Source organism: Nymphaea colorata, chromosome 10 (genome assembly GCF_008831285.2).
Source record: "Nymphaea colorata isolate Beijing-Zhang1983 chromosome 10, ASM883128v2, whole genome shotgun sequence".
Classification (NCBI taxonomy): domain Eukaryota; kingdom Viridiplantae; phylum Streptophyta; class Magnoliopsida; order Nymphaeales; family Nymphaeaceae; genus Nymphaea; species Nymphaea colorata.
The window spans coordinates 21,406,102-21,433,358 of record NC_045147.1 but is presented as its reverse complement, the minus strand read 5'-3'; the positions used below and the strand labels follow the sequence as shown (position 1 = coordinate 21,433,358).

The 27,257-nt window shown below is 37.7% G+C and overlaps 2 protein-coding genes across 2 annotated transcripts; both read left to right on the top strand.

Annotated features, from left to right (window-relative positions):
* Nucleotides 1-447: 447 nt before the first annotated feature.
* LOC116263327 (protein FATTY ACID EXPORT 3, chloroplastic-like) lies at nt 448-7,794 on the top strand. The gene is made up of 6 exons (XM_031643018.2): nt 448-764; nt 2,130-2,523; nt 2,633-2,800; nt 2,937-2,983; nt 5,639-5,676; nt 7,531-7,794. Exons 1-6 carry the CDS (start codon nt 519-521, stop codon nt 7,610-7,612), a joined length of 975 nt encoding a protein of 324 aa, XP_031498878.1. The 5' UTR covers nt 448-518; the 3' UTR covers nt 7,613-7,794.
* Nucleotides 7,795-14,461: 6,667 nt separating this feature from the next.
* LOC116263395 (rhodanese-like domain-containing protein 7) lies at nt 14,462-19,763 on the top strand. Its single transcript, XM_031643132.2, has 5 exons — nt 14,462-14,994; nt 15,368-15,619; nt 15,725-15,823; nt 16,784-17,047; nt 19,176-19,763. Exons 1-5 carry the CDS (start codon nt 14,476-14,478, stop codon nt 19,536-19,538), a joined length of 1,497 nt encoding a protein of 498 aa, XP_031498992.2. The 5' UTR covers nt 14,462-14,475; the 3' UTR covers nt 19,539-19,763.
* The last annotated feature ends 7,494 nt before the right edge of the window (nt 19,764-27,257 follow it).

Genomic DNA, 27,257 nt, shown 5'->3' with positions numbered 1-27,257 from the left:
TGTGATGAGGTCTACTACACATTTGGCCTATCAAAAGCAACAATTATCTTTGAAAGAAAACACTGTTAAGTTTCATAAAAGATTTACCATAATAAGGTGAGATAGGTGATGCGATTTGTTTTGTTTCTTCATCCTAGATCGGTTTTTAAGCCTCAACTTGGGAGATGAGGTTAATCGTATATATGTACGACTGTATCGGGTTCAACTAAGGTCCAGATCTGCTCCATATTCATTTAAAGAACTGGTGATGATTGCAGAAGTTGCAAAAAGGAGTTTCTCAAAATGCACTGTGTTACATCAAAATAAATGTAAGTGGAGCGCGCTTTTTTTAAATTGTAGAAACGTTTTGGTCCTGATGGATAAATTCTCTTTGTTGGGTTGCAACGACTCTTGTCGTTGTCAGGAGGGAAAGCGACCAAGATGGAGCCCGCCCATTCGACAAGTAAAACCCCGAGAGAGAGAGATCTCAGCATAGCCGTCCTCCCTCTCTTGCTTCAGTCTTCTTCTTGTCTGTCGCCATGACCGCCGTCTCTGAGTTCCTCGTCTCTCAAGGAAACCCTGGTTTGACTGCGAGAGGAACCGGGCCTGCTCTGCCACGGGCGAGCGGCGGTCCGCTTCTTCTCGCCTTCCCCGGCGCCGGATCCTTTCTGAAGCGGAAGGGCGTGGGAGAGTACCGTCGCCTTTGTCTAGTCAATCCGACCCGGAGGCTGACGCTCTTTCATGGTCGAGTGATCCCTCCGGCCACCGCTTCCCGCGAAGGATCGGTATCACCTCTAGTTTCTTATCGTCGTTAGGTGCAGGGTTTCGGCTTTGCTTACTTTCAATCATTTCTTCGAACGTTATTTTACTACACTTGTGAAGAAAGAGCCAAAAAGGGTGTGGTATAATTTATTGAATTCTCATTCTCAGGAAACATTATAGTGTTGTGATTCTTGCCTTGGTCTTTGCAGTTGAAGGATTATAATTTCCGTTGCTTCTCTGTTAGGTTTTCTTGAGTATCCTGACTTTAGTAATGCTTCACGTGCATTGTGTTCATGCATTGGTTGGTCCGAAATGGGCATGATTTGCTTCTCAAATGAGGCGGGGATGCATTGCCGCTTGCAAGGGGAAAGATCATTCGGGTTTTCGTGATTCAAGATTTCGTTTGTTTGAGTTTTGGGCTCGAAACGAAGCCCTTGGCGATAAAAGGAAATGAAATGCACCGGTTCCTTGGTTACTTAAGGAGATTTTTGTTGTGGGATTACTACGTAAATTAAACGGATACACTTTTAATAGCTTTCAAGTATTTGCTAGCGTAAGTTTAGCCAAACTGCTTTCTTCCCTTGCAGGAAGTGATGTGACAGTTCCTTTTTGATTTGCTGGAACTGTAAATAAATCATGGTTGCCTTGCGCGCTAAGGTTTTAGGTTGTTCTTGGTGTTAGCTGGATCTTTAGCCCAACATATGTTCCATTTTGGCATTTTTTGTCCAATATCCACTTGATTAGCATTCGATTTTTTTTCCTAACATGTTTTGGGGATACGGAACTGAGTCAGGAGTTATGATTCCGACAGGTGGGTTGCATGGACCATGTAAATTGCGAACGCCTTAACGGATGAGCTTAAAAAATACTAATTGTATGTGTAGTGTAACATGAAACGAATTATACATCTTTTCCGTTTGAATGATTACATTCGTTTTTTGTTGTTATGTCAAACTAAGGATTTTTGTTTTGGGGTGTTTTTAAGGCTGATAAGTTTGAGCTGGTTTATTTTAGAAATAGGCATGTTGCCACCCTTTTTTTCCCTTTTTGTTAAATTTGACTAGAGCTAAAAGTTATTTATAATTTGGTTACTGATGGGGATTCTCTCAATACTTTCGTCATGTGATGCTTAAATGGTGTATATATGATTTCTGGGGTTTGCCTTTATGGATTAGTGAATATGAATGTGCTGGAGCCCATGTGTTTGTAGTTTGTACCAGGAGTTGGTTTTAGAATCCCTTCTATCTTTGATGGCCTTTTCAAGAATATGTTCTTATGGTGCATACAGAGGTCTTCAGGACTAACTTGATCATTTTCAGTTGTGAATATTTGAGTTTCTTGTTCAAAATATTCTTGTTTAGTGTTTGTGATCATAATTGTTTGCCCAGGAGCATTCGGATGTTGATGTGGAAAAGGTTAAGAGCGAGATCGAGAAGCAGGCAGAGGAAACAAAAGAAGTATGGATAAAGACAATAGAATCCCTTAAATCGTATGCAATAAACATGCAGAACATGTCGCAGGAGGCATATGAGCTGTACTCACAGCAAGCGGTAGTAATCCTTAAGCAAATGTCTGAGCAGTTGAAGGGACAGGCAGAGAAAGCTAGACAAGATATGGCTATCCTTGCAGAAGGAGTTAGCACAGAGGGCAAACAATATCTTTCTACTGCAGCAGAGAATTCTCCAGAGCCAGTGAAGGATATTGTAGAAACTTTTGCTTCTCAAGCTCCTGAACTCAGAGAAATATCTGAAGTTCGTGATTTTTTCATCGGCATTCCCTATGGTATTGATGACGACATCTATTGTGCAGTTTATTTGCTTTTTTGCAAAAGCTGTTAATGATAGGCCCTCTTGAAAATGATTTATTAGCTAAACTTGTTATGGTCATTCAGGTGCACTTCTATCTGTTGGAGGTTTTCTTTCCTTTATGCTTACTGGAAGCATTCCTTCTATTCGGTTCGGCATGGTTCTGGGTGGTGCTCTTTTGTCATTAAGTATATTAAGTTTAAGAGCATGGAAAGAGGGAAAATCTTCTCCTTTATTTTTGAAGGGTCAAACAGGTAGGTGTATTTCCCTGGACTTTTATAGCACATAAGTTGCGTCCACATGCATGATAGTGCAACATGCATTAGAGGTGAAAGCATGTGATAAATACTATGTGTCAGAAGCCTTTACAAGTTTGCGTTGTTTCTACAGGAATTGCAGCTATCCTTTTTGTTCGGGAGCTCCTATTGTTTTGTCAGGTATATTATCCTGATTTTTGAGCTAGTCATACCAAAATCACTAGTTTTTTAGTTCATTGCTTGACTGTAGCCACAGCATACCTAATTTCGCTTGTGCTTGAATCTACAAAAGAAGGTGACAAAGCTGGCAACTGGAAAAGTGTAGAAAACTATGAGATGGCTCTCGTAGGAAACAGTGTGGTTGGTTTGTGTAGAAATGGGTGGGATGGGATGTTCGAGACAATTGATAAAAACTAAATTCAGTTTTGAGCTGAGAGTTTGGTGGTAAATCAGTTGTGTTGTAAGTTTGTAACAGCTTCCACTAAATTGGGATGGTTGTACATGATCTCATACTTTACTAGGAAATGAATGATTTGCATTGCTTGCTAGGATCAAATGTTGTTCAAGTGGCTTCTCTAGGGTGCTGCTCATCAATGATCTTTATGCTATGGCACATAGGTACGGTCAATGTTGTAAAAGGCGTATCATAACGTGTATCGGTCGGGCCGACCTATGCACTCTATTGTAACGTATCACAAATGTAGCGTACCATTACATCTAACACATTTAGAAATTAGAAATAAGAAATTCATAATAACATAATAAGCGTCTATCACAAGTTTAATGTTTAAATTTTAAACTTTAAAGTGTTTTAGATTACATTACAAGTTCACAACATATAATATATCGTGATTATCATCACTCAAGGTCTCTCCCATGGGGCCATGAGTAAACCTTCTTCTCCACCAGTGAGTTCTCCCCTAAATCAATGATTTATCACATAAATGAGAAATTTTTGTAGAAGAACTAGTAAAACTTCCCCCTCACAACTTTTAGACTTGTTTAGAAAGATGAAGCGAGGGTTTTTTTGTAAAAGATACAAAAAAGTCATTTTATCCTTGTATCATACGATACAAGGGTGTATCGGTTCACAATATGGGCCCTTGTATTGTAGGCATGTCGAATAGGTTTTTCAAACCTATTCGATACGTATCATACGATATGGGTCCGTATCGTGCGATACAGATAGCACTGGGTGCGGTTACGGGTGCTGATGTTTGGTACAAACCATTTTCAAAAAACATGCGTATGGCCACACACACACACACACACATATATATATATATATATATAGAGAGAGAGAGAGAGAAATGCAAAAAAATAAAAAAGAAAACCCTAATTTTCAGACAGAGATGGGACTTGGTCAATGTTGACCGAGTCCAAAAAAAGATGAATTGGCCCTGGGTATGTTGACTGTACCTGTTATGGTTTATCGTACCCGGGACATATCGATGGGTGGACCAGTACCCATATGGTATCATACCCGTATCGTACGGGTACTGCTCCATAAAAAGCAGTACCCATGTGACATATCTTTTATATAATAATTGATGGCGCTGATACAAGTAGGTGACAATTGACATTATTTTCTTGCTATGGTCATGACTGTTAGTCATAGGAGGGAAAAGCTAAAGGTATAACAGTAGTAGTTAAAGGGAGAAACTGAAGGAACAAGAAGACTGCATCATTCACAAAGAATATCAGCATGCCATATCATTATCAAATGATTTATCTAAGGTGATTTTGATATGATGTATCAAAATTCTTTTAGGCTACATTTGCTTACCTCAGATCTCCTGGGTATAGCAAACTGAGTATCTCCAATATGCATAAGAGAAAATCTCATGGGTCTTTATATATTTTCATCTTTTTACTCATGTAGTTTGTTTCTGTAATGTTTTTTCATGCCAATTTCCAAGGAACTTAAAATAGGTTGTTCTTAGGAAAAGCTCAGAGTCTCTCCTGAGCATCTCATGGCTGATCAGGAACATACTGAAATGAAGACTCAGCTTCGGAAGTTGGCATGCAGAAATTGTAGAAGTCCAGCTATAGCATGCTGACTAGTTTCAACTTTCTAATAAGGAAGATGATACTAAGGAAAAGCTTAGAGTCTCCCCTGAGCATCTCATGGCTGATCAGGAACATACTGTAAGGAAGACTCAGCTTCGGAAGTTGGCATGCAGAAATTGTAGAGGTCCAGCTATAGCATGCTGACTAGTTTCAACTTTCTAATAAGGAAGATGATACTAAGGCCCTAAATTGAGTTCTATTGACTTGATGTTGACCTTGACTAAGGTCATGTTTGTTTGCATTTGGTAGCTATGACTTGGAAAATCACCTTCTTAATATATTCTTCTTGTGGGCCTGGTGGTTCCAATGTGCCTACCAGTATGGGGAACATGGATTTAGCTGCAGAGCTTCAAAGGAGGATTGAGCCTTGTAGTTTATTAAGTTTTGGCAATAAGTTGCTGGTGAAGCCTCATGGTTGTCATAACCATATGAATTAAGAAGGTTGGTAGACGAGCTTGGATGAACTTAATGACTTTTTTGAGCCAAAAATTCGTAGTATCTAGGGATAGATGCAGGTCTTGACAATCCTGGCCAATGCAAGTACCTGTTTATTTAGTTTGATCGAATTTATTGTCCACCTATTTTTCAGTGTTCTTGTAGTTGATTCCTGGTCTTCTCTTCCTCTTTCTCTCTCTCTCATACACAGACACATGCATATCCGGACTTGACCCAAGATTATGTCTCGATGTACATGTGTTTTATTGACTCTACTATATCGGAAAATAAAGTACCTGGTAACTCATTATTTGTAGCGCCTTCTTGCAGAGACCATGCATTTGGACTGCAGCTGTGGCTCTTATCAGGTCCTGATATGCCTTTTCTCAATCTTTTTGTTATATTTGATTTACGCGCTGATGCTGATTTATTGGTTTTCTCAGCAAATTATTCATGTTCCTATCAATTCAGAAGAATGATGCAAGGATTATCATCTTTATTTAGTAGTAAAATTAGTATAAACTCATCATATTGATGAATTTTGATTGCATAGGCTTGCAGAAGTTCCATTAGAGCATGGTAGAACAATTTTGCTTATGTCAGCTTTGGCCTTTGCTGTTCCTGCTTATGCCCTAATTGATGGTGTTACTGGCGTGGGCTTCTTTGCGTGTATAATTTGCATGTTGTAGATTTTGGTTAAGGTGGTTTCTTTACTCAAGAAAAAGGCATTATTTAGTTTAGATAAACCATAACTTCTGTTGCATTGAATAATAATTTTGTTTGAGGACTTCTTGTACAAAGGTGCTGGTGGAGAACATATATAGGTGACACTGAGTGCTTCTTCTGTAACTAGATGTTTTTTCTAAATTAATCTTACTGAGATAATTTGGAGAATAAAAGCATCTATTAGATATGTCTGGCATAAATGTCGTTTTGAATGTGTTGTATGTGGAAGAGGATGGATAATAACAAATAAGAGTTTCTATCAATGTGAAACGTGTAATTTGATTAACAGGCATCAACAGAAAAGGTGATGTAACTTGATGGAATTGACATATAAACTGATAATATGTACTAAGCTTAGTAACCCTCATGACTAGGCTGGTGTACGGTGGTTGACCTGGTGTACCCATGTTGATATGGCTTCTCTTTGAGATGGGTATGTCAGACCAATTGGGTATGTTTGGATAGGGTCTGGTTCAGACCCATTCCAAACATTAACGTGGAAAACCTTTTTAAGTGTTTTAAGTTGACAGTCCATTGTAGTTTTACAGTGTCATTTTCCCTACGTTATGCTCCACCTAGTTGACAAACGTTGCATGGCGATGGAGGAGGTGGTCGACATTCAGTGATGGATGTCGACAGTGAAGAAACCACATCAATAGGAACTTACCCCACACAGAGAGAGAGAGAGAGAGAGAGAGAGAGAGAGAGAGAGAGAGAGAGAGAGGATTTCGGCAGCCAGAGTGCAGGTGGACTGGTTTCTGGTGACCAAAGAGCTGACCAGAGAGAGAGAGAGAGAGAGAGAGAGAGATTGTGGGCAAGAGAAAGACCTCTGGCTGGAGGATGATTGGCGGGATAGAGAGGCAAAAAATATCACCAGATAGAGTGAGAGATAAGGGGGAGAGACGGTGCCATGAGGGTTTCACTTGTAAATTAAAATAATTAATAAAATCTTCTCATTTTTTCTCATATTAGAAAAAAGTATTCTCTACAAAAGTATTCACGTGATTTCACATATATTTCAAATACTGACTATATTGTTTGATATATATGTAATTATGTATGTGTGTGTGTTCTTTTTACTGTTTTTTGAGCCTTGACACAATCAAGTCAGTTATCATGGGCATGAAAATAATCACATTGTATCTTGCCATCTCATATTTGTGATCAATGTGCACGAGTTCTACTGAAGTTTGTGACCTACAAGCAGGCATCATTGTTGTGATACAGCACTACCTTGAAATTCTTTGGCATGGGTACCATCTTTGCATATGCAGCTAATGAGGTAAAACTGAGGCGTGTCAATTGCTGGTTGAACTGTGGGTACCTTTTCCGAGTAATGCATGATGGCAGCTATTGTAGCTTTTTGCGTTCTTTAACTTCTGTGTTCCATCCGTCATGCGCTATAAATAGATGGGTGCTTCTGAGGTTTCCCAATTTTCAAACATAATGCTTGTTAATCGTCCGCAGTTTCTGAGAAATTAATGCTTTTCATGCAGTGGCTCCGTCCTTGCCTTTTATGCATATAGAATCAAAGTAGAGAGTCATACAGAAGGTGGTGAAAGCAAGAAGTTGGTGTGATTGGAGGGTACGTTGTAAATAAGCGTCACTCCGAAGGGATCTTATTTGCCTTTTCCTAATTGGTGCGTGGTTATGTTCCTGAAGTCTGGGTGCCTTATACCTTTCACTTGAGTTCATAATTTCATGTAATTGTTGCCCCTTATACATAAATAATTAGAAAGTGTGCTGGATGTGTTCCCTGCCGTCTTGTGCTGAGTTTCAAGTTATATCGTGTTCATGCGGAACGTGGGACAAGACGATGCACGACGTTCTTTTTCTTCTCCCTTTCTGGTAGTAAAATATTATTCAAGAGGACATGAATAATGCAGAGACATGTTACTGGAGTTGGCTTGTGCTTGGTTTTGAAGCCGTATCGAGCTTCTAAACGGAACATAGGGGACGTTGCACGACGTTTTCTTTTGCTGGTATAAAAATGTTATTTATATTCGATTTGAACCGGATATCCACCTGAACTGTTTTAAATAAATCGGATATGAAAAAAAATTGATGCCTGATAAGATACAGGTTATGAGTTTTTATGTGAGCTGAAAGAGTGATTTACAAAAGGTTTCTTAGATTTCCTTTTTCTTTTTCTTCCAAATTTTGGCAATGTTTCTCTTCATTGAATTCTTAAAAGAGCCCATTCTGTCTGTTACAACGTGAGGAAACCAAATTGTTTCTTATTTTCTCATCTATAGCAGTCAGCTAAAGGATATTTTAAGTAGTTTTATTGACAAAAAGAAATATGACAAACAAAATGTTCTTTTCATTCTCCATGAAATTGGAACTCGTAATATTTTTACTTTCCAATATTGTCGATTGGTTGTCGTCTGTATCGTATTAGACGGGCTGCAAGGCGCACGGTCAAAAACATCAAACTATCAAAACAGTCCATTCTTGATCCTCCGTAAAAACCCTCTATCAGTTAAAGCGCATCGGTTGCCGTCTGTATTATCATTCTTAAGTTTTTATCATCCACTGGAAGCTGAAATAGTCATGGAAACGAAACGAGCCATTACATGCTTAACATGGATGCACTCGACTCAGTCATGCTTAACGAGATTTGTTACTAAACCTTAACGAACACGTCTACAGCTCAACCATGAGGAGGCCTAAATACTAAGAGCAAGCTTGTTTATTGCTCATCCCAGTTTGTCATTACCTTTTAGCTTAACCCATGCGGGCTTATCAATGGGAACTTCAAAGAGAGCAAGCCTGGTCAATGCATGTTCCTCCCTCCATGTGCGAGTGAGAGAGAGAGAGAGAGAGAGAGAGGGACAGAAGGCACTAGAGTAGAAAATTTAAGAGATCATCCACACAATTGCTAACTGGTGTGAAACAATTGACACGCGATGGTGCAAAACCTCAACATCCGTCAGCGCGAGCTTATTGGCACAAGGAATGTCCAACTGCTAGACTTTGCAGTAAAAAAAAAAGACAGAAACAAGTAAAGCTTAAAATAGAATGTGAATTTATTCATCAACTCGGAAAATTTTCAAAGAAGCAGCCAGAGGCAAGCATTGAGAACAAAGTTGTGGACACAAATTTCTCAAAGCAATTGAGCAGGAGCCTTGGATCATATCCTATTTACCTAAACAGGCTCCAAAAGCTACTTCTGTACCTCAAGGACCAAAATTATTTGAGAATATCCAAGTCTGAGTTATCCAAGAAACTTGACAATCCAAAAGATACCCAGAAGCTTCATGCGCTTCCCTCTGCAGGTGGAGAAGCAAATTGCTTCTTCAACCAATCAAATGGCTGCAAAGGCATCCAAATGAAAAAGTGAAATGAGTTAAAGTCAGGAGAAAGAAAATAAGACGGCAAAGCAAAATAAATTGTATAAGGATTTTTTCTTTTTTAAGATAGTCGTTACACCATCTCGGACAAATACAAGCACCTTTTTTTATATGGTTTTGCATGTCGTTAATGTAATTTAACTTTATGGTCATTGATTTATTAGAGAAAACATGTTAAAAATTGATGATGTTCATGCTTCAGATTTTTTTAGTAAGAAAACAAATCAACAGCTTACACTACATGTTGAAAGCTTGACGTTCAAAATTCAAGTTTATTGTCAAATGTATGCAAACAAAAGCACACTTCATAACAAGCAATACTGAACATATGTATGTATTTTCAGAAGCTGAATTTGTCTGAAGTATATGCTGCATAGCATATATTTATAATTTTATATACATGCGTCTGTCCACAAACATGGACATGCGTGTTTCTGCTTCAAATTGTGAACGTGTTTTTTGGAAGGGTCTTTATGCTTCAACAGCTCCAAAAAAATGCCATTACAGCATTCCAAGCACAAAAGCATGTATCGGGTGCCAAAAAGTAAGAAATTTTTTAGAAGCATCATTAAAAAATGCAATAAGCATGCCCTGAACCTAAAGACCATCCCTCACGAGTGAGTTCTTTCCCTTTCTTTCTAAAGAAAGGACAAGAAGTTCCTAGCAAGGAAGAATAAAGTTGCATTAGAAGTACTGGTAATTTTTACGTGCTTTGCAATCAGCATCCACAATCCCGTGCTGACATGACTGAATCTACTAGATTTATGGACCACAAGGAGGAAATGGTTGGTAAGTTGCTCTAGCTCATAAAGCAGAATGACAAACAGACTAAATGAACAATCTTGTCTCTGGATAGGAAGCTTCTAAGCTCTAAGGCCATGATCTTCGAGTGTAAAAAGAGATTAAGAAACTAGGCTCTATCCATTGGTGATCTTATCATATCCACTTCAAGACAAAATGAGCTTCTCATCTAAACATTTGAAGCCAAAATAAATGGTCTAAAGATGCATAACAATTCCTTGCTTGCCCATCAGAACACCATCACCAAACACTAAGAGCTGTTTATCTATATCAAATGCATATAGTTTTGCAATCAATCTAATTGACGGAATCCACAGAAATATCTAGGCAACACCACTGAACATCTAAAGCAACAGTTATAACATAAGCATCTTTATATACTTTCAATCCAGTCGAAGACTATTGAAATTCAAATTTTTAGAAGATAATCCAACTTCCATTCGAACCTACGTTTCACAAACCCTTGGATCAGACAGTTTTATCCGACCATACACAACACAACTTAATTGAATTCATAACCGATACACATGTAACTGATGTTTCAGCTTTGACAATTTTTAAAGTTTGACACTAAATGAGCTTCAAAGGCCACTTCGTATCGGACTCTGGAACATAGATATCCATTCACGTTATAATTATCACCAAGATATCAACTTGTATAAAAAAACTTATATTCTAAGAGCCATACAGAAAATAAAAAGTGACAGTAACACAAACCAGAGATTATTCCTTATTCATGGTCAGAAGATAATGCAGTGGGCAGGCTCTGAAATATATGGATAATTGCAGCCACAGGAGTAAGCATTTGTAACTAAGTGTTCACATCAGGGAAAAGATTTGGAGTACAAGTTGATATACAACCTCCCTTACTTTGATGAGTTGATCTCACTGCATCTCACTTGGCACTGACTCTTTCTAATATTTCCTTTTCACTCTCTGTCTCTGTCTCTCTAACTCCTTACTAATTTTATTTTAGTCAAAGGACTTGGACTGACTCAAGCTAACTAGTCCCTACTAGTCTCGTTAGGGCCTTATCCAACCAGAGTCTGACCTAGTTTTGCCAATTAAGCTTTTAAATCTAATGCAAACCGTCTCTTTGGGCCTATCATTAAACAATAATGATTTTGTTTTTACTGTCGATCAAGGAGAAAAACATTGACAATTATCCTACAGAGAGATTGTGTGAATGATATAAACCATTCACATTTTAGGATGATGTTCACATCAGTAGTCATTTCTTTAAGAGTACTCAACATTGCGTACAATGTCCAAACAGTGCTGCTCGGTATTCATGAGTCAGACTTGAGTCCAGCTCAAGTTCACCAACTTGAACTTGACTTGACTCAACCTGCTCGAGCTTGAGCTCAGCTCAGCTCAGCTACACTCGAGCCTTCCAAGCATTGAAAAAGCATATTTAAAAATAGAACAGCAGAAGGCGAATTTCAAATATTGACATTTTAAAGAGGCAAACGAGACCATGAGTACAACTGACAAGGTCGGGTTGTATTAACATTCTGAAAAACGTTCTCTAAGTACGTCTTAAATGAGCTTACTTGAGCCCAAATTCGACGAGCTCGATTTTAGTTTTCTACTTGAATTTGGCTCGAGCGTTTAGACAAGTTGGAAATTGTCCCCTACTCCAGTATGCAGTTCCCCGACTCGTGGTACCTTTCTGTCTAAGCAAGTGCAATCTAACATCCATGTGACATGCAATTGGCGTACTAAAGTTAATTGCCTATTAAACATGACTGATATGCAGGCTTGAGCAAAAGGCCCCTCTTTTAGAAAAGGACCGAAAACCTGCTTCGCTGACAAACATAGGCACATCTTTGAGAAAAAGGAATCAGTTTTGATATTTCATTCTCTTCAGAATCAGCTTCAAGATACCCAGGTGTTTGAAATGCCCACAAGAACGTGGCCCCCAATGTGAAATATTACGGGGCTTGATCTATAGGAAACAATTTCTATCAATTTTTACCAAAGAACACCATATCCCGCTAATGCCCGTTCTTAGTGTTTGTTGATTCATGAATCATTTGTGAATTGGAAGATCCGCGGCTAGGAGATATGGGGGAGGCACGATTTCATCATCTCCGTTGTGGTGCCTCAATTGGCCAAATCCTTCGACTGTCCATTTTAGTGACTGTTGATTAGTTTGTGAAGGAATAGGTGGATCGTAAGGGGGTTTATGGGAGGCACGATCAGACGTTTCAGTTTCTATAATTTCATAACTATCAACCGTAGGACTAAATCAGATCGCCTTCTTCCTACGCAGGAACTTCATATAGGGAAAACGATGAGAAATAAGAAAAAAAAAGGAACAGCACCAATCAACAGTAAGCATTATAAACCAGAAACAACAGCAGATGCGAGATATCTCATCGAATTGTAGACCACAAATTCTAGACCACACTAGCTCAAAGCTACACAAATGCTTCTTTTATAAGACAGAGAGAAGCAGACAGAGAGAGAAAGAGAGACCTGGATGAGCCAGACTGCGCCGGAGGTTAAGGCAACGCCCCACATGGCGGCAGCCGTGATGTCAGTTGATTGAGGACGGAGACTCGGCCTCAAGAATTTGAAGAGACCAGCATTACCAGCCATCGTCTTCTTCCCTCTCGATCACCACCCGATCAGCAGAGAAAGAAACCCTAGCAAGTAGCAAGAAGGAAATCTCACCGTCTTCTCCAAGAAACTTTGGTTTCTTAGCCGCCCTTCCTCCTTCGGTCAAATGACGCTTGTCTTCCTAACCAGGAACCTAATTTACTTCGTACCATCCCGTCCGATGGGTATAATTTCACCGTGGTTGGATCCCCTCGACAAGGACAGGTTGCCGGGAAAGGGGAAAAAAAATCCATGTCACATGACACGTTAGCATGTTTCTAATTTACTTGTCATGAAGAAAGTTAATTTCTATTTCAATACTATAACATCTGTTTAATTACTATGTAACTAAGTTTGTAATGAACCAGAACGTCTCATAAGACATTTTTATCTTATACTTCAACAATAACTTGTCTTAAGACCAAATATAGTAAAAATGTTACCCTTAAAAATATGTCTGTTCTATCACGATTGCTTCATGCCTCCAGCTCTTCCAGTAGGTTTGTGTATGAATTTCATCTTGTACCTTTGAGTTTGTCCTCCCTCTATACTCGTACTTGGCATTGCTTCGATCAAATTGAATTATACGTATAGATATTATATAAGGTTTACTTAGCTAAGATTGGGGTTCAACATCATTGTTATTCGTTTACTTCAATAAATATTATGGTTTTCTTTGAAGGCTGAAATAAGACCGTTAACCATATTTTTTTTGTATGAAAATCACACTTTAGAAGGTTAGTCCACACGATTGGACAACGACCTATTCATCTTGATATATTAAAAAAAAAAAAAATCTCGGGCTTGAGTTTCATACCTGCAAACTTATGTGAGAATGAGAAATCTATCGCCTAAAGTGCACCTTTTATGTTTGTCCCTAAAATTCAACACAATATACTAATTTTACATAAACATAATAACATCAGAAATATGATGTCATACACAATGTGAAAAATGACTTCAATCACTACCATTCTAAGATTGGCTTCACCTATCCCAGATAGTAAATAAACAAATAAAACCTCAGTTCCCCTTTTTCTTCACCTCACCTATTTTTTCATAGCTCCCTAATTATTTTTCTTGTTTTCACATCCATAGTCTCTATTTTATAATTTTTTGATCGCAAAAAGGGATGGAGGATTGTCAATTCAATCTTGTTTGGATATTTATTTTACTTCCACATATAGATAATGTTCTGGCCATTTGGATGCGTGTGAGGAGCAGAAGCATCTGGATGGCCTGAGAAGAACAGGTGCATTTTAACCGATTCTTCTCGTAGAAACGATTCATCAATTGATCCAATTGTTTGGTGCCCATGTTGCTAACATCAACATGGCTTGTTCAACGATTTACCACTTGAACCGATCCTCAAAATGAAATGTGCAAGGACCTAAACAGGTCGGGCTCGCTGTACCGAGTCCGAAGGAAATGTATAATGTATTATTATGTGAATGTTTAGCTAATTGGATCGGTTTGGTTTGCCTCTACTGCAAATCGAACCCAACCATATCACAAATTGTAATTTCAAAAAGGGATCCCGCGTCTTAGATAATCGCCGATTGGTATCGTTTATACATTTTCTAATGTTTCATTTGTATGAAATAAGATCCTGCTGGCGCAACTTTAGGTATGAACGGTTGAGATCGTTGATCGCTTTCAAAGAGTAAGTCGAGCCCATTGTATATGTGCATCGCGACAGGAAAGTCGATGGTCATTGGAATTCTCCTGATCCAAACACCAAATTTCGTTCTCTTCCTTCCTCACCCTTTTCATCCGACGGGCCTATGCCTCTTCCGAAGGCAGATAATGCCATCGCTCCCTCCATTTTCTCTTTATAGAGCAAGTGCAGCAGTATCAGCAGTAGCAATGCTGCCTGCCATCTCTTCGTCGCTATCTAGGGTCTCCAAAATGCCCTTAACCAGCTCCATGAGCATGTTTTCGCAGATACCCAACTCCCCAGACCCTCCAAACAATCAGCAGAGACCACAGAACCATGTCGATATTCTCTCAAAACGCATTTCTGGTCTGCCCATCTTCACCGCTCTCTCACCCATTTCGTCTGCTCTCGAGAAGCCCAACGAATCTGTGCCGGAAACGGAAGAATGGTCTCAGTCTTTGGTGGTCGTTTCGTTCTACAAGTTTGCCGACTTCCCTGACTACGAGTCGTTGAGGAAGCCGCTGAGGAATCTCTGCGAAGAACTGGTAACAATATAACTCTCGGTCACCCTTCGCTATCCTCTTTTCCTTTCTCCGGCTTTCCTCCATCTTTTTTTTTTATTTATTATGTCGAGAAACCGCGCCTAAGACGATGGACTTACTGAAAGGGGGTCGCCAACAGCCGGCAAAACTTCCGCTGTTAGGGAACTTGAACTCGGATAAGGGGCACATCCTTATCCACGAGCTGCCGACCTCGTTGGGATCGTTCTTTTCTTCATCTTCTTTTCGTCTTTAGGTTTCTTTACTTTTGGTATCCCCTTGGTTAACGACATTCCGAGGTTTCTCTCATCCATCATGATCCTTTGTCTGTAAAATACATACTACAATGGGTTATTCTTACCAAGCTGATCCTTGTCAGCGTGTCTCAGGGGGTATAATTCTTGCTCCAGAAGGGATTAATGGAAGCATTTGTGGGACACGTGAATCAGTGGAAAAGGTTATTGGATTTATACAATCGGATAAGCGCCTAAGTGGTCTACGACAGATTGAATCGCCTGTTGGCCCAGAGGAGGAGGCTATTCATCATGGCCATACAAGCAAGTCCCCTCTTGGGGCTGGCGACGATGCACCTTTTAGGTGGGATCATGTGCGAGTCAAGCTTAAGAAAGAAGTAAGTTTATGACAATCGATGGGCACAAGTTTCTTCTCTTGTATCTGTCCCATTTAGTCATCTTCATGTTATGCAGTAACCGATTGTCTAAACTTTAAATTACAGATAGTTACTTTTGGGAATCCAAAAGTTTCGCCCATTGAACAAGTTGGAACATATGTGAAGCCGAAGGAATGGAATTCTTTGATCAGCGATCCGAACACTGTAAGTTTTCTTACTTGGAATGATTATGTTTCATTTTTCTTGTTAAATAAGAATGAGTTTCCATTACCGGTACTTAACCTTTTGGATGCATATGATTGGTGTGAGGACAACAGTAACCCGTCTTTCTGAGCGTCTAGTGATATGAACTTGAATATGTTTCTGTTAAAGTAATGTGTTCTGGAGAAACAAAATATTCTTTATGATGACGATAAATGACTCTTGCTTAGAAATAAATTCAGACATTAAAAAGGTGTAGATTTTGTCTAATTTGCTAACAAAACTGTAGTTTCACTGGGAGGGTATGGTTGAGTTTGTGTGTCTGTGTGTGGCAAATAAAATCATTAATACATGCAACCAACCAAATATAAATTGTGCATCTGTTGCTTTTGCATGCGCATCATGTGCATTTTTTTTTTCTTTTGCCTACATGCGAGAGGATGCTCACATGTTGGACCACCTGTTCAAAATTTACATGTAACCAGTCAAGTCTGAACTCAATCTCGTACAAGGATGCCCACTTGAACATAACATATATGTATCTTATCTTTGATAATAAGAATAAATTTGCACTTCTGTCATGTTTCTGACATTAGTTTTTGCAGACTTGGTAGGTGATACATGATATCAATTTTTAGTTTGCTTGAAGCCAGTCCCAAAGCTAGAGACTTCAAAAGACAGGATATGAAATAAAGATTTTAATCTAGAGATGCAAGGACTAAAGCATGTGAACTTGTCTACAAGGATCATATGTAATATAGACTCGTGAATATGCTTATCAGTTTCTCATTTATTATCTACTAGGAAAACATTTTGGATCAAACTGTTTTGGTCAAAACTTGAGATTTTTTTTGTGTTTGAATTTTGTACTTCTTGAAGTTTCAAATTTCGGTTTAGCATCCACACCTTATTTGCATGTGGTATTTCCTTTGATAATATATTATTATCTTAATCTTCTTGCAGATGGTCATTGATGTACGCAATGATTATGAAACTCGCATTGGAACGTTTAAAGGAGCGGTTGATCCGTGTACTACTTCATTTCGTGAGTTCTCATCATGGGTCGATAAGAAATTTCAGCTAGCTGAACATGAACAGGATAATGCTACCGCAGAAAATTCTGAGTCCCGAGAAGTCAAACTTCCCAGTCGTGTTGCCATGTATTGCACTGGTGGAATCAGATGTGAGAAAGCAACAAGTTTTCTCCTAAGCAAAGGATTCAAAGAGGTAAGTTGCCATTCAGAGTCAGTTACTTAGTGGGTTCAAATTTCTTGACATCTAATCCTGCTGAGAAATATCAGAAGTAGAGTATTTCATTTATTATCCTATTGCGATCACAATATTGCTTTTAGTACATCCAAACGAATGTTGGTTTTACCGTTATAGAAAAAATCTTATTCTTTCTTATACTGTTCATAGAGAACATTTTTTTAATTTGTATTCCTTTTCATGGTGTATCAAGTCTAATCCTGAAAAATTGAAGTTCACATTGTTTAGCCAGTTGCAGACATAGTAGGATGAGATCTTTGTAAAAGACGAACGATTGTACATGAAAACCATGCGTATATATGTCTTGATTTGGCAATTAATATGTGTCATCATGTTTATGTTTGGGTATGTTTACTATTGCATGTATATGTTTGCCACATCAAGTAATGAAATTTGAATTTCATGTGGTTTCATCCAAAATATGTGTGTAATCAATGTCATGTAATGGAGTCTTTCTTAAATTGGAGGTGAAACGTTGGCATCTTCCCTTCATTCTGTTGCTGCACTATACAGGTGTAAATTTGGAGTTGGGACCTGGGATATGCTGTAATTCAACAGTATCAATAACAGATATCCTCTTTAAAGAAAGCAATCAAATAAATGTGGACTAGTTTGTAATATTCTGTATGATTGCTCTTGCTATTCCTCCATGACCAACGTTTTGATTGTATTAACATAGAAAATACATGAAATGTTTAGTATTCATTTTCAATGTGTCATATCATTGTGTACATCTTAAAATTTAGGCCAATGAAAATCTGAATAGTGTTATTCAGTGTCAATGATTTGAAAATTGATGCCATGGTCTGTCATGAAAGCTGAATCTACTGGATCATTTGTAGATGTTGAATCAATTGTACTAGCTTTTACTGGCAATATCAACTTCAAATTCCATCAGGAAAGAAAACTAAGCAAAGGATTTTGCTGTTATCTAAAACTAAGGCTGGAAGAGGCAGATCCAACAACGAGAGTTTTGATGGAAACTGTGCCTGGCTTTAGCTTAAAAGGAATTTTCTCTCCTTTTCTTGTGAATGCCTTTTTTATCACACACATGTAGGTGGAGGAAGGACTTACTACATGCAGTTAACCTTGCTTTAAGTGTGAGGTTGAACTTTATGTCATAAATATTCCTGGGTTGTAAGGGTGAAGTCCAGAATAGCAAACTGTTGATTCTTGCAATGGATTGGATTATGCAGATTTGCTGTAAATAGCTCGATATTTGGTGTTTCTGTGGTCAATTCCATTCACTAATCTGGGATGCGAAGTGGAAAGTGACTCCCACTTGCAATATATCCTAAGCAAGGTTTTAGAACCCAGTTTAGGACTCAAGTCGGAATAAATTGACTTGTGACTTTCTGGGTCAACTCAGTCACTGGTCCTGGTTTTGGTAACTTTACTTTTGCATGAAGTATAGTGTTTCCAATTCATTATAAGACTGATATATTACACATAACATGTATAATAATGTATATGGATATATAAGATACAAATTTTTAGTAATATATTTACTACAGTTATGTAGAGTGTCTGTATATATATATATATATATATATATATAAGTTTTGGTGTCATTTACAAGTATATTTGTATAATACGTGCACTTAGATTCTATCCATGAATGATTCAGTTAAACCCACCTCCAACTCTTCCAAAACTTGGGTGGCTCAGCCAAGTCTTGACACTTCCTGGTTTTTCCATTTTTGACAAGGTTGATTACCGAGTCAAGTTGGCTGACTCGGATGGGTTTTTGAACGTCAATCGTAAGCAAGCTTTCATGGACTTGGAAAAACTTGGTGTGGTTTGTTGGTTTGGCATCTGATATTGAAGGCATATAAATGATACCAGTTGTCCCCTGGCCTAGTGGTGACGTTAAATGAGAGAGTCTAAATGGTATGCTTAACAAGTCTTAGGGTCGAGGATTTGGCCAATGTCTTTAGACGAGGTGATAAATTTCTTGCTTTAGTTTGTTGCTGCAGAACTATACAAGTTCTGGCATTGACTCCTTTGCTACTGTCTTTTTGAGAATGTGAAGGTTGCCTGCAATTATTTTGTATCTTTATTGTTTTACGTGCCCCTTGCATGCTAGGTTTACCATCTTGAGGGTGGAATATTGAAGTACCTTGAAGAAATCCCCGAGACAGAGAGCCTGTGGGAAGGTGAATGCTTTGTGTTTGACAAGCGAGTTGCTGTGGAACATGGGTTGAAGCAGGGGACATACAAGCTATGCTATGGATGCAAGAAGCCCATTAGTGATGTGGACATGGAATCTTCTGAATGGGAGGAGGGTGTTTCATGTCCTTATTGCATCTCAGAAAAATCTCCTGAAGAGGTAGCGAGGGCAAGAGCCCGACAAAGGCAGTATGAGACATGGGGAATTATTGGTGGTCCAGATAGAGGTGTCCGTAAACATGTTCCAGTGAATCTGTCTGAATCACCCAGATCAATTTAGTTGAAGCATCGGAAACATGATATTTTGGTTCTCTTTTGGGTTATGTAGCTTCAATCATGACAAATATTTGGTTGTAGAAGTTGCTAACTTGTCTTAGTGATTAATTGCTTGGTAAATTGTGAACATTTTGTGTCTGTGTTCTGTGTTCATTGTTTTCATTGTTGTGTATTATGAATTCTTCGTTTCATCTCAATGCAAAGTTTTGTAACACCCGTTATGGTTCCATTGTTCTGTATTAGTGAGATTTTGTCCTTTTATTTCAATGGGAACTTGTGAACACAGGCTTATCCAGACATTACTTACTCTTTAGACGAACATGTAAAAATGGCTTGTCCAAAAAATGCTGCATCGATGTGGCTATTATTAAATTTTGAACATGGCGTTCTGCACCTCGTGAAGATTAATCAATAACGAGAGTAAGGAAGCTCAAGCCAATGTGTTATGGTGCAAAACTCACTCTGGTATTTTCTGCCTAAAACATACAGTCATATCTTGTGGCTTTGAGATATCTAGTGTTTCAGCAATCTTATACATAAACCATACTCTCATGTAACGATCTAATAAAATGTTTACACCACTTATGCTGTGAGATGCCTAGGGTGTGTAGATAGATTCGAGGTGACCTAAGTTCTTAGGATCTCCGGTTCCATGATTTGAAACCCTTGATTTTTGATTAGGATCTGAAATATTTTGTTTGAAAATTGTTTGAATTGTATCTTAAAATTTTAATCCATGCATCTTAAAATCTAAGACGATGTTTGGTTGCTTCAAATTTTAGATCCATGAATATGATGTGACATTTCTTTTTTGCTGATGCGGCACAAGATCCCTACTAAAGTCTGTATGGTTAATCAAACTAAGGATCTCAATTTAGACCTAAACTCCACACTTAAGTTCTTCATTTTACTTTTTGCTTTGACATAAAGTCTGATTTAAGATGACAACGACGAGGGGTCTGACCTTACATCCTTAGATCTCAAATCCTAAGGATCTTAAATCAAAGTATACCAAAGTTAATCAAACATCCGCCAATATCCCTCCTCTTCCCCCTTTCAAACTTGAGATTCATTGAAGATCTTGAGTTTATGGTTCCGAAATCCACAAATTTGCTAGAACAATTAATTTAAGGTACATTCCACGTGAGGTTAGACCCTCGAATCTGAGACTTGAAGTAATCAAACACCTCCTTAACAGCCACACCTCTCTGCTGACCTTTCCTAGCATATGCCTTTCACTTTCATTAACATTGTGAAGGGATAACATAATCAAATTATTAAGTTTCCAGTACATGTACTGGCATATGTAAATTCATATACAAATATTAAAGAAAAATGATTTCATAGGCCAACTCCTCAAGTTCAGGAGGACCTCAAAAGGTTTTAAAGTTACTTCTATCGGTTTTGAACCAACTTTTCTCCTACCAACTTAGAAACAAAAAACGATTCTTAAGCAAGAATCTTATAAGCATATAATACATAAAACTTGAAACTGTTGGGAGCTCAAATTGGGATTAGAAAACCACGTAAATCCATCACGTGGAAGAACCTAGAATTTGTGTGGTGGAAAGTTCAGCTACGTGTTCGCACCAATTCCTCCGATGTGGACCTCCCCACCTAAAATCAACGATGTCATGTCATGTGAGAAGCTTGCTCCCTACTTGGAGTCTAGTACAAGATTAAAAGAATGAATTGTTTTGGGAGGTCAAACCTACCGGACGGACTTGTCCTCGACAAGTCATCGCGAGATAAAATATCCCCGCAATAAATGTTTGAGAATTGTGAGAAAGGCAGCATGTGAGTTTTGATTGAATCGAAAACTTAACTACCATTCTCGTTATTCTGTGAATGCTTTAAATGTGATCTTCGGTTTCTTTTTCTCTGCATTTAAAGTAGAGAGTGGCCTGATTATGGGATCTTGCCGGCCGAGCCATCTTCGTAGGGCGGAATTCAATTAAATAATGAGTTTGCAGGTGTTCGGGTTTACGGCGAGCGTCAGTTTTACTTATTTTACCAATTTGGAACAACTCAATCCGAGATGATCAATTAGGATCCTTGTTTTCGACTCTTTCCGGGACAATTAATACCCACGGGCTTAAACTTTCATAACCATCATCATTTTACTTTTATTCCTTCTAAGGGCTTGCTTTTTGCTTGTAATTTTCGAAAAACAGAACCGTCTTTTGTAATTTTTCTAATGATATTGATTTTTTTTTTGTAAAGGCTGCTACGTACTAATAGCAAGAGAAATGAAAAAAAATGTTAGTCCAAATGATCAGAATGTAATTTAGCAAAAGTTCAGGGTGCTTAGTTGAAACCATCCACTTGGTGCCGTGCTCTATCTCATACGATATAATTCACGGGGCGTTTGATTTTTAGAATTTCGATTTTGGAATCAAAATTTTATAATCAAATTTCAGTCTAATCAGAAATTGGAATGAAAATTATAGTTCCAATTTCCATTGAAGTTTGGAAGCATGAAATTTTTAATTTTATGATGAAAATAAAATTCTAGAATTTACGGAATTAAAACCTTCATGCCTTGCTCCAAAGAAAAATGAAAAAAATGTAAAATTCTGGAATTATAATTCCACCTTTCGAGATTGAGATCATAATTCTGGAATTTTGATTTTTGAATATGCATATCATTTCATAATCAAATTCCACTGGTTGCCAGTGAATCAAATGCCCCCTTAAAGAATGTTAACTAACTCTTTTTTATTTGTCGTGGTAATTGGATTTTACTTCAAATCAGAAATTCTGATAATTTTTACGAAAAGTTGAAGATTCATGGAAAGTCCCCTAAAATTAATAGCGAAGCCCAAAAATAAAAATAAAAATCTTACTTAATTCTTTTTTACGTCGTTATTTTTCCTGTAAGCCTAAAATAAAATAGGGCCTCACTTTTTTTTCATTTTCGTTTTTGTGCAGCTATTGCTTTCCCCGGCGCTTGTCCAACAATTAATTAACTATCATCACCACTGCGATTAATTTGGTTAAAAAGAATGTTGAACTAAATTTTTCCATAAAAACAAACAAGCACTCTACAATTTAAAACGAGCAAATATAAAATGCTGTAACTTTCGCGCGTCTCACGGCCTTGTTCTCGCAAATTTCAGTACAATAAACTAAAAAAATTCAGGCCTCTTTGAAAATTACGATCAAACCGAAAGGTTTCAAACGAAAATTTTTCCCTCTCGATTAGTTTGCCCTCTTCGCAGGGCCTATTGCTAGGGAGCATCTCGTAGGCTTCGAGGCCTTGGCCTTAGCTTTCAGAGGACGGTGAAAGGGGGAGTGACGGCGACGAAGTAGCGGCGAAGAATCTGCCGGCCGGCGGCAGGCGCGGAACAAGTTGGAAGGAAATTCCGGGGAATATTACGGCCAGTTCTCCCGCGTTGGAGTTCGCGCTTGCGGAGCTTCTGACCGCATCACATTGGCCGGCAAGCTGGCAAACCTATCTTCTTCCTCTTCAAGAGAGAGAGAAAGGGAGAGTACAATGCTTCCTCAAATTAGAATCTGCAGTACAACTTCAGGTAGAACTTTGCAGTACAAGTTATACTTACTTATTTAAAAAATTTCGGCCGCACCAAGCTTTAATTTCTGATTTCGTGTATAAATGCTAAGCCGAATATGCAAACCGATTCATCTGCGAGGCCAACTCGAAAGTACTTGCATGGGGAATACTTACTTATTTTAAATATTTTTCCAAGATTTTAAAATTTATTTATTTTAAAAATTAATATGTTTTCTTTTTACTAATCCACAGCTGATTCACCTGAAACCCAGCAGATCTGCCGGTTCCATTTGCAAACTGAACTTTATCTTGGTTCGAACTTGAGAAGCGTCCGTGGATCAGATCCAAATCCAATATACTCTTAACCATATCCTAAGTTTTTTTTTAGATATTCACAAATTCGAATGGAATACAAATGAAGAAATGTTGTATCCGAAATCCCAATCTTATTTTTATATTCGCACCTGAATCCGAATCTGGATTTTAACAACACCCGATATTTTTAGGTCGTCGAATGTTTAAAGAAAAATTAATTTGAAAAACTGTAAAAGAATGAATGGTGATATAATAATGCTGGTCGAATTTCCTGATAAAATATAACCACACTAACATAACTGATGTTTCAAAGAAACAATTAATGTTGTGTTTGGTCGACACGTTCAAATATATATATATATATATATATATATATATATATATATATATATATATATATATATATTTAAAACCAGGGTTTATGACAACCTTATCTTTCAATCAATTTTTAAAACATGGGTTTGTATTTGAATTACAAGGCTTTCTGCAAATAACTAGAAGGGAGGGGGACAGGTGATTCATGCCTTTTAGAAATGAAATCTTGTCAAGAGTGAGCTTTTCATAACTTGTAAACTGTTGAAAGCTCGTAAATAAGAATTTTCTTGTTTTTGGAAACAGAAATATTGTGTTTGATGGAGTCTGATTCCCGTGGGTACTATTCTTTTAAAATCGTAAACAATGGATTACAGCATTCAATTAAGTGTGTATTGTACCACATTCAGGGTCTTGATTCAAGACCCAGAAGGTAGAGGGAATGGGAGAGACCTTCTGGTTTCTTTTTTGGGTGGTGGGTTGTTACCCTTCTACTCACTTAAGATAGATCCGCAAATGTTAAAGTAGCAAAAAAAAAAACTGAAAATTTATTTTAAATGTATAAATAGGTTAGTATCAATGTATAAATTGGCTAAATATGTATCATGTCAATTGCTTGTAGTTTAAAATTGCTTGTAGTTTAAAAGATCCTTGATCTCTCTTAATTTAGTTTTGAATAATTTAAATGGAGATTGGAAGGATTAATATTTTAGAACATCAGACACGAGACCTACCAAACGCGTTTTCTATCATCAAACATTAATGAAGCCACGATCTAAGTAGTTGTTGCGTCAATGAACGTCCTAATAATGGATGCAACGGTCTCTCAGGAGGAAAACAAGGCCCAAGGAGCTTCCTCCCTCATCGTTCCTCACTTCTTTCACCTGTCTACTTCACTCACTTTTTTGGGCTGTTTTACTTGAAATAGAAGGGATGCGTTCATTAATTAGTTAAAATATCAGAACTAAAAGCAGCCAAGTCATAGTTGTATTAATTAACAAATGTAAGTACTTACTTCAATTTAAAATGTTAAAAATAAAAAGATGGGGAGCCCTTAGAGGCAAGTCAACTTAATGGGAGCGGCCACCATGACTGCTGCCGCCATTTGGACAGTCATGGTTCAATTCTCATGGGCGTTATTTTCCTTTGAAATAGTAACAATATAGCCTTTCAAGAGTACATTCTATGGCAGTCATTGTTCAATTTTCATGAATGTCATTCTCTTGCAAGATGGATGATACCGACTTAACTTTTGGAGCGTAAGGTCTATGACCAAAGGTATATATATATATATATATATATATATATATATATATATATATATATATATATATATAAATATATATTCTCATGAGTGTCATTCTATGGGAGATGATCCTACTAACATAGACTTTGGAGGTATATATATATATATGGAAGATGATCCTCTAACATAGACTTTGGAGGTAGACTTTGGAGGCAGAGAGTCTATATATATATATATATATTAGTCATATTTGACAGTCATTATAACTCGTTAATTTCGCATTATTATGCAAGATCGTACCAAATAAAAGCTTGGGGAGTAATTCGTCAAATTGGCATCCATGGTTTTAACACGTGTACGATCTCTTATAGGTAGGAGAATGTATACTTTAAAATAAGCTTTGAAAGTAGGTTTTCCATAACTGTCACATGGGTAGCCATGGTACGTGTTTGATCTGTTAAGAGGATTATTTAATATAAGCTTTGGAAATAGGCTTTCTATAGCCGTCACATGGGTAGTCATGGTTTTATCATTTCTTACATTATCTTGTACAAACATAACTGAGAAAGAATTCTAGCGGAAGAGATCTACCATATCAAGAGTGATCTGGGATCTACTTGTACTTCCGGGCTCAAAGATCTTTTCAGGTGACAAATAAAGCAAAATAAAAGATTTGGGAGCTCAAATTTTATTGAGTACATAAACACTAGTAGGATTCGTTTATTTCACTAGTGAACAGTGGCGGAACCAGGATTTTTGGCTTAATGGGGTACTTAAGTCACGGACCCAAGCTTGGTGTGGGTACTACATGTGTCGGGACCTAACTCCAGCTCCTATTGCAATATAATGGGATGGTGTAGGCAACACCAGTCCACATGTAATTCCGCTACTACTAATGCGTTCATGGTAGGGCGACCAAGAGGTGAAATTAAGCAACAGAAGAAGGTCTATGAGGCAGGAGTGGTGATACATTGGGTTTTTGTCCGGCATATGCCATACTGAGCCCAACTTAAACTTTTAATTTACATGTTGGACCTGGGTAATTTAGCCCACACGAGTCTCTTAAAAGTTATTTATTTTTAAATGAAAATCTTAAATATTTGTCCTTATATATATATAAGTGTTCCTCTAGATTTGAGTATTTTTAAACAAGTGTCCCTCCAGCCAATTTTTCTACCTCCGCCACTTATCTAGGTCTAGTTATATAGGACAACTCTACAAGATCCGAATCACTGGTTCAAGGTCAACTGAAAATTTGATAATTATATATTTAGTGCCTCATAATTTTTTTTTTCTAGCTCCATTCCTTACTGGAAGGCATTCTCCGTTATCCCTGTGGAACACACTGAACGGAACGTCTTGTTTATGATACAAGGTTACGGAATTGAGACTTGATTCAAGAATTTCCTATTACGGTGTACTGTTCACGTGGATATATATATATATATATATATATATACAAGAATGTGTTTTTCTAATACCTACAGGAATCTGCTGTGCACAAGCTGTTAGTAGTTAATTGCTACTAATTCCTCGCACCTACCAACTTCTGTAAGTGGCTTTTGTGTGAAAACATAAATCGAATATACAAAATCACGACATTTTTTTTTTAAAATTTTTGCATGCAATTGACATGTTGCATATGAAAACCATATGGATGCATTCTTGGTGAATTATTTTAACAAGCAGCAGCTTTTTAACCATGTGATTGCAAGGTGTATAAAGGTTCTTAACAAATCCCAGGAGCCAATAAATCCACTCGCCCAATGGTGTCTTGAATTTAAGAACATTTTATATTACAAGATAAAGGGATCTTAAGCTCGACAGCACGGACCATAGACATGCTTTTCTTTAAATTGATGGCAATTTGAGGGCCATATGTCTTTCATAATTCATATGTGGAAATAAATGGTCTTGAGTTAGGCTGGCCGATTCACATGCATTTTGACAGCACCTTATAGACTTTCTCTTTTTAGTTCACATTATGAACTGAAAATACAGTCTTTTTTGCTGGTCTTATATATATATATATATATATATATATATATATATATATATATGTTACAAACGTTGGTAATTTCATGAAAATTAAATTTATTATGCTTGTTTTTTTTAGAAGGAGGTGCACGCTGCACTGGGCCAAAATAGAGTATTTTTATGGATCCTGGCTTTGATTAGTTAACTAATTAAAGAGGCCCACTTGTGAAGGAGCTCATGGCGACCACTAATTGCGATTCGCAGAAGAATCAAAAGCGAGGCGACATCTTTGCGCCTACCTGCGGGCGTGCCAGGGGAGCGCCATGGCAAATTCCTCTCGATCCTCTCAAAAGTCAAAA

Excerpts from the sequence above, each read along its gene's own strand:
- LOC116263327 (XM_031643018.2), top strand. The coding sequence starts at position 519 with ATGACCGCCGTCTCTGAGTTCCTCGTCTCTCAAGGAAACCCTGGTTTG. Across the intron at positions 2,801-2,936 it reads ATTTTTGAAGGGTCAAACAG|GAATTGCAGCTATCCTTTTT; the intron begins GTAGGTGTATTT and ends TTGTTTCTACAG. Across the intron at positions 2,984-5,638 it reads AGCTCCTATTGTTTTGTCAG|AGACCATGCATTTGGACTGC; the intron begins GTATATTATCCT and ends GCCTTCTTGCAG.
- LOC116263395 (XM_031643132.2), top strand. The coding sequence starts at position 14,476 with ATGTGCATCGCGACAGGAAAGTCGATGGTCATTGGAATTCTCCTGATC. Across the intron at positions 15,620-15,724 it reads GAGTCAAGCTTAAGAAAGAA|ATAGTTACTTTTGGGAATCC; the intron begins GTAAGTTTATGA and ends TTTAAATTACAG. Across the intron at positions 15,824-16,783 it reads TGATCAGCGATCCGAACACT|ATGGTCATTGATGTACGCAA; the intron begins GTAAGTTTTCTT and ends ATCTTCTTGCAG.